Here is an 11,539-nt window from a genome sequence, read left to right on the forward strand (position 1 = left end):
GACTCAGTCGGTTAAGCGTCCGACTTTGGCTCAGATCATGATGTCGCGCTCTGTGAGTTCGAGCCCCGCATTGGGCTCTGTGCTCACAGCTCAGAGCCTGGAGCCTGCTTCGTTCGGATTCTGTGTCTCCTTCTCTCTCTGCCTCTCCCCCACGTGTACTCTGTCTCTCTCTCTCAAAAATAAATAAAACATTTAAAAAAGTTTAATAGCAGTGGTTTAAAAAAGCCAAGTTCGGGGGCACCTGGGTGGCACAGTCGGTTAAGCGTCCGACTTCAGCCAGGTCACGCTCTCGCGGTCCGTGAGTTCAAGCCCCGCGTCAGGCTCTGGGCTGATGGCTCGGAGCCTGGAGCCTGTTTCCGATTCTGTGTCTCCCTCTCTCTCTACCCCTCCCCCGTTCATGCTCTGTCTCTCTCTGTCCCAAAATAAATAAAAAACGTTGAAAAAAAATTAAAAAAAAAAAATTAAAAAGCCAAGTTCGTCTGGTGGCTCTACTTCATGAAATCAATCATCGGGGTCCCAGGTTCATTCCTGTTGTGACCCTGCCATTCTTAGGATGCGTTCTCTTCTATGTGGTACGAGACAGTGGAGCACATTCACGTTCTAACCAATGGGAAGGGGTCGGGGAAGGCGCACCCTTTCCTTCAAGGGCAAGACCTAGTGCTTGTACTTAAAACTTCCAGTCACATCCCTGATGGCTGTACCTAGCTATAAGGGAGGCCAGGAAACATAGTTTTATCCCAGATAGCCACATATGTGACCAATTAGTCTATTACTCTGAAAGGAGGGACTTGCTAGTCCAAATCAATTTCTACTATGGCCTTAATAATACTTTAAATTGCCCATTAATACAGATTCCATGGATTTTTTCTTTCCTTTTTTTTTAATGTTTATTTATTTATTTTGTGGGGGAGAGAGAGATATACCATGAGCAGGGGAGGAGCAGAGAGAGAGAGAGGGAGAGAGAGAATCCCAAGCAGGCTCTGCACTCAGCATAGAGCACGACTTGAGGCTCGATCTCACAACCATGAGATCGTGACCTGAGCCAAAATCAAGAGTCAGATGCTTAACTGACTGAGCCACCCAGGCACCCCATCCATGGATTTCTTTCAATACTTGACCTTAATCCAATAGAGCTAATTTTTCTTCCTGAGGTGCTAGAGCATAGTTCCTCTATTTGAACACCTGAGGAAGGAAATGGCTTATGTTTATGGGCCATGTTGAATGACATATATGTTTTCTTCTGTTTGTTTTCTAAATATGTATACTTGAGCACTTTTTTGTTTGTTTCTTGCAGTTTTATTGAAATATAATTGACATATAGCATATAAGGTGTTCAGCATAATGACTTGACTACGTCAGAGTTAAGTACTTTCAAGGTCGATTCATCTGGGTGCAAACTTCCCTTTGTTATCTTCACAGGAAATTGACAAGATGGTTTTTGGAGAGAACCTTTTGATATTGTACCTGCCTTCTATTGTGATCACGCTGGCCAATTTTATCACCCCAATGATCTTTGCCAAAATCATCCACTATGAGGATTATTCCCCAGGCTTTGAGATCCGGCTGACAATCCTTAGGTAATGCCTAGACATGCCAAGCAGATCACCACTTGCCTGCTTTCTTGCTCATGGCAGACATTGCTGATCAATTGTGGCACCTTTTCCTGCTGAGCCAAGAGGCCTCTACAGCCTTCAGACAGCCCCTGTGAATGAATCGGAGTGTGCCCATGCAGTGAAATCTCTTTGACTTAAGCATGTACTCAGTGGTACTATATTTTTTGTACATGTGTTAGCATATCAGCAGCCGAGGGCATGAGGTGGGGGCCCTGGGAGGCGGTGTTGCTCGGAAGATGTTAGAAATGACAAGTGTTTACCAGCAGGGGAGTGAGGGAATGAGAGAGAGAGAGAGAAGGGGTAAAATGTATCTTATTGGAGCTGTTGGCAGCTGGGGCTCAGTCCTACTGGACAACTGGGAGTTTGGGTAGGAAAGCTCTTAAGAGTGTTCCCACCCAACAAGGTACTCATCCTGGACTTCCTAAAGGTGGCTGGCTCCCGGAGGCATGAATTCCCTCACACTGTCACCTCACTATCCGGTGTAAGGGCCTTGGGAGGAGAGGGGAGGAGAGTCACAGGGGTTTATTGCACGAACCTGCCTGAGGCATCTACTGGTATAGTGAGTACCAAGAAAATGTGGCTAAGTCACTGACCAGATGTGTTTCAGCTGACTTCTTATAACTTGTTGTAATGTCTCTCTTCATTCTTAATAAATGTTCAGTTTCCTAGAAAAAAGAAAGAAAGGACAGCTGTAAAGCAGGGCCTGGGGAGCTAACACAAATGAGCTGAAGAGAACCAGGTGGGGACAGTGTGAAATAGAGCATTTCATACCTCAGAGGGCATTTGCTTCTTAAAAACAAATCTTTTTTTTTTTTTTTTTAATGTTTATTCATTTTTGAGAGAGAGACAGAGCATAAGCAGGGGAGGGGCAGAGAGAGAGGGGGAGACAGAGAATCCCAAGCAGGCTCCAGACTCTGAGCTGTTAGCACTGAGACCGACGCGGGGCTCGAACTCACAAACTGTGAGATCATGACCTGGGCTGAAGTCGGATGCCCAACCGCCTGAGCCACCCAGGCGCCCCCAAAACTTTTACAGAACAAAAGGTATAATGAACCCCCCATATGCCCATCACTTAGTTTCAATCATTACCAACATTTGGCTAATCTTGTTTCACCTGTCCCGCTCCCCAACTTTTGCTGGATTATTCTGCCCAAATCTTATTTCACCTTTTTTTTTTCTTCCTTAACATACTATCATCATACCTAATAAAATCAAGCCAGTTACCTGATGAAGTTGCAAATGGCTTTCTAGGATTGTTTTGTTCAAACCAGGATCCAAACAGGATCCACATGCTACGTTTGGTTGTTATGTCTCTTAAGCCCCCTTTATTCTTTTAAGAATTCCCCTTCCCCTTCTTTATGCCATTGATTTGGGTGGACACTGGGCATTTGTCCCGTAGAACATCGCCTAGTGTGGATTTAGTTCATTGTTTCTTCGTGGTGTATTGTATCCTCCTGTTGCCTACAGTTGCTCTGAACTGTGTCAAATCTGACTTTTCATTAGATTCCGTTTTTAGTGGTGGGCCCATCCCCAGTGGTGCTGGGTACTCACATTCTGCCAGGAGGGACACAACGTCAGGTGGCAGGCTATGTATCCAGAAGAGTGCTTTGCTCCCCCCTCCTAACTTTTTCATATTTCTATTTTTTTTACAAGCAAACAATAGAAAAGCATCTTTAAAAAAGATTGGCCCACTCTGTCCTCCTGTCTTTGTTTATTTGTGAGAGAAAGAATGCATGAGAGGTGCAGAGAGATGCATGCAGAGAGAGAGGGAGACAGAGAATCCCAAGCAGGCTCCACACTGTCAGCGCAGAACTTGACATGGGGCTTGAACTCATAAACCTTGAGATCATGACCCGAGCCAAATTCAAGAGTCGGACGCTGAACCAGTTGAGCCACCCAGGCGCCCCTGCCCTCCTGTCTTGAATCCTGCTTCCCCCAGGCAGCTCTCATCTGCATGGTTGCCATTGTCCATCTGCCTGTTTTGTATTCTTCCAGTAATAGGATCCTATCTAAGTGACACTCTGTAACATGCTTTTTCCACTCCCCAATATACCAGACATCTCTCAAAGCTTCTACTTAGAAGACACAATTAGTTCCCTTCAGGAATGTGTAATGTTCTGTAGTGTGGCCGCATCATCATGGATGCAGGAATTCCCAGCTTTTTGATCTCCACCCCCCCCCCCGCCATTTAAAAAATTGTAGCAAATTACATACACAGCATGAAATTTCCCATTTTAGATATTTTTAAGTGTACAATTCAGTGGCATTAAGTACATTCCCAGTGTTGCTACCAGCACTACTATCCTTTTCCAGAACGTTCTCATAATCCCAAACAGAAACTCTCTAATATTTCTAGATTTGCTTTGAAGCTTTTCCACTCGTAGCTTCAGTTCCAAGGAGCCGGCCTGCCCTGAGGCCTCCTCGTCCTGTACCCTCCCCTCCCTCTTTTCCCTGCAGGTGTGTGTTCATGCGCCTGGCCACCATCTGTGTGCTGGTATTCACCCTGGGCTCCAAGATTACATCCTGTGATAACTACTCCTGTGAGCTCTGTGGCTACAACCAGAAACTCTACCCGGTGAGGCTGCAGGGATGCGGGTGTCCTACAGGGTGGGTCATCCTGGGGTGACAGGCTCAAGGTTAAGAGAACAGCCCTCAAACCTCTGGGTTTGAATCCCAGATTGGCCCACTTTCCTGCTGTATGGCACAGTCCGACACAGGAGACACTTCTATAGGCTTGAAAACCAAAGTCTGTGCTGGAGCTCAGAGGAGCATCTGCTGGTGGCCTCCAGAGGTAGCAGGATCTGTGGGCAAAAAGGGCTCTGGAAGGAATCTGAGAACCTGGCACTCTCTCTCTCTCTTTTTTTTTTTACGATTTTATTTTTAAGTAACCACTCCACCCAGTATGCAGCTTGAACCCACAACCCCGAGATCCAGAGTGCATGCCCTACCAACCGAGCCAGCCAGGAGCCCCAAGGGCCTCATTTTCTCTTGATCTCTTTGGTTCCAGTGCTGGGAGACCCAAGTTGGACAGGAAATGTACAAGCTGATGATCTTCGACCTCATCATCATCTTGGCCGTGACGCTTTTTGTGGATTTTCCTAGAAAGTAAGCGTGAGGGATACCCCTCTTATTTCCTCTACCCCTCCGACCCCCTCCCGAGTCCTCGCTGGAGGCTCCCACCACAGCTGCTTCACAGAGTGCTGACAGAAATCACCAACAACCATCTGGTGACTTTTAACTTGCTCTGGGCCATTGACCTCATGGTCCATTAGGTGCCCCCTTGAAAGGCAGCATAAACAGAAATGGTGCTGCTTTCCATGGGGCTTCCGTGGAGGTGGCTTCCAGCCATTAGCACAGCCACTGTCAGGGGAGACCTGGGTTCATCCCCCAGGACTGCCACTTGCTGGTCATGTGACCTTGGGCAAATTATTTAAGCTCTGTGCCTCTTTTCCCGCCTGCGAAATGGGTATGGTAGCATTAGCCACTTGACTGCACCGTCGTGAGGATCACATGAGAAAACGCAGAGATAAGTACTGAGCACTGAAGAAAATACTATCAACACATGATCGCCATTATTTTAAAAAATTTAAAAAAATTTTTTCTTAATGTTTATTTGAGAGAGAGAAAGAGAGCATGAGCAGGGGAGGGGCAGAGAGAGAGGGAGACACAGAATCCAAAGCAGGCTCCAGGCTCTGAGCTGTCAGCACAGAGCCCGATGTGAGTCGTGAACTCATGAGCCTTGAGATCATGACCTGAGCTGAAGGTGGACACTCAACAGACTGAACCACCCAGGTGCCCCACATGATCACCATTATTTTGTCATCATATTATTATTGGCATCTCCTTGAGCCTTAAGTGAAACTGTTTACTTAACCACTTTTTTTTACCCAGGTGTACAAATTATTCAGGCATGTCAGAAGTCCAGTAAGCCCTTCAAAACCAACCTTAAAAAAGAAAGTGTTCTTTTAAAAACCTACACAAATATGACATGAATATGTGCTTATTTAAAAATGTTAAATATTTAGTATTTAAATAAATACAGAAGTCCAGAGAATAGTGAGACTTCTCTTTTGTTACCGTCCCCTTAACTCCCCAGTCCTACCTTATTTCTCAGACGTGGCCATTGGGGTAGATCCAGCAGTCCTGGGGCATCTGGGTGGCTCAGTTAAGCATCTAACTCTCGATTTTGGCTCAGGCCATGATCTCATGGTTCATGAGATCCAGCCCTGTGTCCAGCTCCATGCTAACAGCGTGAAGCCTGCTTGGGATTCTCTCTCTCCCTCTCCCCCTCTCCCCTACCCATACATGTGCATTCCCTCTCCGTCTCCCTCTCTCAAAAAAATAAATAAATAAAAACAAAGACACATTTACATAACTACATGTATAAGTAAACACACAGTCTTGCTAGAAGTGTTCTTTTTCCGCCTTTAAATGGGATCATGGTACATCTGCATTGGTCTGCAGCTTACTGGTTTTCCTCCCTTGCACACACAAAATATCATGAATAACTTTCCAGTCAGGACACATGGATTTTCCTTGTTCATTTTAAGGACTGTATAATGTTCCACTGTGTCTGTGGCATATAGTTTGTCAATGTAGCCCCTACTGATGGTCATTTAGGATGTTTCTAGTATTTAAAAAAATTTTTTTTAATGCTTGTTGTATTTTTGAGAGAGAGAAAGAGAGAGGGAGAGAGAACATGAGCAGGGGAGGAGCAGAGAGAGAGAGAGGAAGACACAGAATCTGAAACAGGCTCCAGGCTCTGAGCTGTCAGCACAGAGCCTGATGCAGGGCTTGAACTCATGAATCATGAGATTGTGACCTGAGCCGAAGTCAGTGCTTAACTGACTGAGCCACACAGGTGCCCCTGTTTCCAGTATTTTTGCTAACACGTGGCAATCCGCAGTGAACAACTATGTGTGTTAGTCACAGGCCCCTGCTTCTGGGGTTTCCGTGGGAAGATTGTAGGATTCCAGGAAGCAGTTATGCTAGGTGGTAGGATTCTCATAAGCCATTTTCTGTGTGAATGCACATTACTTTTTGAGCCAAGTGGCAAGCCAGAACACAGAGACTGCCATTAATGGTCACCACAACCTGGTGCGGTAGGTTGTGTTATAATTCCCCTACGTTCCATATGAGGAAACGAATCTCATCTAACCTTATCTGTCTGGTAAACTGTAGATCTGAGATTCAGACTCTGGTCTCAATGATTCCAGAGTTCACGGTCTTCTGCATCTAAACATATGACTAACCAGTTTCCATGGGAAATGTATGTGGAAATAGCCGTGATTTGGGGGACGTGGTTCTGTGGCCTTGGCAGGGTACTGGCAATCCAGGTGAGAAATTGTCCTGTTTGTTTCCAGGCTCCTGGTGACCTACTGTTCCTCTTGGAAACTGGTTCAGTGCTGGGGACAGCAGGAATTTGCCATTCCTGATAACGTTCTGGGGATTGTTTATGGGCAAACCATTTGCTGGATTGGAGCCTTTTTCTCCCCTCTTCTCCCTGCAATTGCAACCTTGAAACTCATTATCATCTTTTATGTGAAAGAGGTAAGGAGAAGGTTGGGCAGGGGGCTGATATTCTGGACCATTCTTGACCTTTCAAGGCATTCGGCAGTCGTGTGACTGGAGCCTATCCACGTCCCATCAGATGTATCAAAACTACATTCCTTATTTGATACATATTTTTATTCTGGAAAAAAAGACTTTGAATGGATTTCCACATTTTTAGAATTTTGAGAGTCTTAAGATTTTTTTTTTTTTTTTTTTTTTTTGCTCCTGTGATTTAAATGTTGTTTTTGTAGGTAACCATCTAAAAGTTGAGTTGTAATTGATCCATCAGTTGGTAGTGGCACATCTGGTGATGTTTAACAAAGCATTTATTAATTTAAGTTTTGTCATTTTCTGTTTAGATGTTGGAGGCATTGTATTTATTTTCAGGTGTCAGTTATTTGTGTAGCTCCTTGAAGGGCTCACGGGAAGTAAGTATTGTGTCTGAACTAAGTGCTGAATGGATAGAGTGGCCCTGCAGATGACTGACTGATCTGGGCTTCATTACTGAGCCTCTTTTATTATTATTGTTGTTATTATTATTATTGTTATTATTATTATTATTATTATAGAAGTAATAGATGCTCAATATCAAACATTTAAACAATGCAGATATGTATACAGTAACTTTCATCCCTTCTTCCAGAGGTGCCATCTACTAATAAGCCCCACACTTATTAATTACCTATTATGCCAAGCCCTGAGGATTCAGAAATGGAAATAATAATTATAATATTAATATTCATAATGACAGTAATCATAATGATAAGAATACCATGTACTCCCCTGCCCCGCTGAACACTTTCCATAGGCTATCATATAATGCTTATACACATCTTTTGAAGTAGGTACTGACGTTAATCATATTTTATAAATCAGGAAGCTGAAGTTCAGAGAGGTTAAGTAACTGGTCCGAGGTCACATAGCTTATAAGTGACTCCAGGTTTACTTCACTCAAGACCTAAGCTATTTATTTATTTTTTTTTAAATTTTTTTTTTTCAACATTTATTTATTTTTGGGACAGAGAGAGACAGAGCATGAACGGGGGAGGGGCAGAGAGAGAGAGGGAGACACAGAATCGGAAACAGGCTCCAGGCTCTGAGCCATCAGCCCAGAGCCCGACGCGGGGCTCGAACTCGCGGACCGCGAGATCGTGACCTGGCTGAAGTCGGACGCTTAACCGACTGCGCCACCCAGGCGCCCCAAGACCTAAGCTATTTAATCCTTAGGTAAGCAGAGCCTTGAATTGAGCCTACCCAGATGTTTTGGCCGTTGAAGAATGTTCTGATGCTTTCATTTGGAAACTTCAATTGGTTGAAGTAACCGAAGGAGAGGTGGATGTGAGAAAACATACAGGAACTTGTTCCCTTTCCAGAAAATATTGGTTACCCAGTGCTTTCCTGGTGTGTAGCCCAGTAAAGATATGTGGGAGTAACAGAATAGGTCAGGGGCACATGGCTGAGTTCTGACACTACAGGCCTGACCAGCTAGCCACCCCCAAACAGGACACCGGGGGTCCCTAGTACTCTTTGCCGTCTGGCTCAGATGATTTTCTGGCTTCTGCTGAAGTCAGAACGGCTTGCTACTCCCTCCTAGTAATGTATTTTTTAAAAATATTAAGGGGAAATCTTATGCCTATTGCTATACCTTTCACCCCCTTTCCACTTGATATTTCCACAAGTCTTTTTGGCCCTGATGGAAATATTTGTTTTTAATATACAGGAGAAATAAATGCTTTTAAAAAATTCATGTAATGAATTGTATGTTCTCATGGATCCATTTAACACATATTTAAAGTCCTGTAAAGTTTTTTTAAAAACTTAAATGAGATCATACAGCACAGAGTTCTGAAATCTGCCCTTTCATTTCATAGTATTGTCAGGGCAGGACGCAAAGCCCATATCCTTTCTACCGGCTCAGGCTATTCCATTGTGTGGATGCACTTTAACCTTTAAGTGACTCCTGTCATAGCTCTTTCACTGCTTCCAGTTACTCCCTGATATCAGTAACTATAGCAGTAAACATCCATATACGTGAACTTTGGCCCATTTATTCTATTTTCTCATCAAGATGAATTTCCCAGCGTTGGGGTCTGGATTAAACATGTTTCATTTTCATCTGTATTGCTGACTACCCTCTAGAAAAGTGGCATCAGTTTACATTCCACTGGGATGCATGAATGTGCTCATTTATCTTCAAGGAAGCTATGCTCTTACTTTTTTCTCTTTCTTTCTCTCCCCTTAGATAAGTCTTCTTTACACCTGCCGGCCCTCCCCAAGGCAGTTCAGAGCATCCAATTCTAATTTCTTCTTCTTGTTGGTGTTGCTGATAGGGCTGTGTTTGGCAATAATACCTCTGACGATCAGCATGGCACGGTAAATATGATTTTGTTTTCGAGAACATTTCCTTGCTTCTTGACATGTTCCTCTTTTATATTAAAGGGCCCATTGTGTTCTTTATTGGTTTTCCAAATTCATGGCGTTCCACCTGCAGAAGTCAGTAAGTCACTCCTGGTTTAGCCAGGCCCATCGTTGTTTTGGAATCTCTCTCTGGATGCTGGAATGTCTTGGTCCACTTCCAGAACTTTGGCTGGCTGTGTTGCCAGTGTTTTAGAGTACTGGTTGGGTCTGCCCTCCCCCACTCCCTTTTCCTAGGACCTCTCTGCTGGTATCCTTTTGGATTATTTCTTTGTTTCTGATTACAAAAATAATACATCTTCATTATAGAAGAATTTGGAGTATCTTCATTGTGACAGGCACTGGGCTCAGTGCTGGGAGTATGGAGACGATTCAGACATGGCACAAGGAATGTTGAGTCTAGTGTAGAATTTGGTAGGAGCAGAAATGCTTAAGACTAGGGATCAGAAGTTGAGTGTTCAGACCCCAGTGACCCTACTCCTTAAGAGTATAACCATTTATACCAAAGGCCAACAAACATTTTCTGTTAAGAGGAATCCTAAATATTTAGGCTTTGTGGCCATATGGTGTTGGTAGCAACTGTTCAACCCTCCTGTGGCATCACGAAAACAGCTGTAGACAGTATACAAACTAATGGGCATGACTTATTCCAATAAAACTTTACTTATAAAAAACAGATGGTGGGCCACATTTGACACTAGGGCTATAGTTTACCAGTCTCTCTGACTTATATTCTCATGGAATTCCATTTCTTCATCTTTCAGTTAAAATCCTTGAACTTTTCTGTCTCTCAGATTTTATTTTTTAACCAATTTGACTGTATATCTTTATTGTTTTTTATTATAGTAATAGATGTTATGTATAAAAAAACTGTACACAAGGGTGTAAATGAAAGAGAAACAAATTTCCCATTATCCTCCCTTAGTTGCACTCCACCAAGGTAACCACTATGAATATTTTAATATTAATATTTAATATATTAATTATTCAGTATATTAATGTAAATATATTACTTCCAGAAATTCATATGAACACTATTTATTTTTTAAAATATTTTTAATTTAAAATCATTAACATTAGGGGGCGCCTGGGTGGCGCAGTCGGTTAAGCGTCCGACTTCAGCCAGGTCACGATCTCGCGGTCCGTGAGTTTGAGCCCCGCGTCAGGCTCGCGTCAGGCTCTGGGCTGATGGCTCAGAACCTGGAGCCTGTTTCCGATTCTGTGTCTCCCTCTCTCTCTGCCCCTCCCCCGTTCATGCTCTGTCTCTCTCTGTCCCAAAAATAAATAAACGTTGAAAAAAAAAATCATTAACATTAAAAATTAATTAAAGTTAAATTAATTTAAAATTATTAAAATATTAAGTTTTAATTATTTGATATATTAATAAATATATTTATTTCAACCCAAAATTCATATGAACACCATTTATTTTAAAAGATATTTTTAATTTAGGGGCACCTGGGTGGCTCAGTTGGTTGAGCATCTGACTTCAGGTCGGGTCATGATCTCACGGTTCGTGGGTTCCAGCCCCGCATCGGGCTCTGTGGTGACAGCTCAGAGCCTGGAGCCTGCTTCGTTCGGATTCTGTGTCTCCCTCTCTCTCTGCCCCTCCCCTGCTCACACACAGTCTCTCAGAAATAAATAAATGTTAAAAAAAAATTAACAAAATATTTTTAATTTAAAATCATTAAAGTTTTTTAATGATTTTAAATTTTAAAATTAATTTAAAAGTATTAAAATATTAAAATTTAATTGTTTAATGTATTAATAAATATTAATATATTTATTACTTCCAGAAAGTCATATGCACACTATTTTTATTTATTTTTTCCTTTTTTATTTTATTTTATTTATTTTTACTTATTTATTTTTTTTAATATGAAATTTATTGTCAAATTGGTTTCTATACAACACCCAGTGCTCATCCCAACAGGTACCCTCCTCAATACCCATTGCCC

At 42.8% G+C, this 11,539-nt stretch overlaps 1 protein-coding gene across 3 annotated transcripts in view; it reads left to right on the top strand.

Moving 5' to 3' along the window:
* Positions 1-11,539, top strand: part of TMC7 (transmembrane channel like 7) — a 55,897-nt gene that overhangs the window by 35,896 nt on the left and 8,462 nt on the right. For 2 of the 3 annotated variants that reach the window (XM_040458930.1, XM_040458929.1), the window contains exons 9-13: positions 1,420-1,577; positions 4,071-4,188; positions 4,621-4,718; positions 6,977-7,163; positions 9,409-9,539. In XM_040458930.1, coding sequence (XP_040314864.1) covers positions 1,420-1,577; positions 4,071-4,188; positions 4,621-4,718; positions 6,977-7,163; positions 9,409-9,539 — 692 coding nt within the window. The remainder of the gene's footprint in view (positions 1-1,419; positions 1,578-4,070; positions 4,189-4,620; positions 4,719-6,976; positions 7,164-9,408; positions 9,540-11,539) is intronic. The other variant, XM_040458931.1, reaches the window with a different exon arrangement.

The sequence above is a fragment of the Herpailurus yagouaroundi genome, unplaced genomic scaffold, assembly GCF_014898765.1.
Source record: "Herpailurus yagouaroundi ecotype Mexico unplaced genomic scaffold, PumYag 222, whole genome shotgun sequence".
Taxonomy (NCBI): domain Eukaryota; kingdom Metazoa; phylum Chordata; class Mammalia; order Carnivora; family Felidae; genus Herpailurus; species Herpailurus yagouaroundi.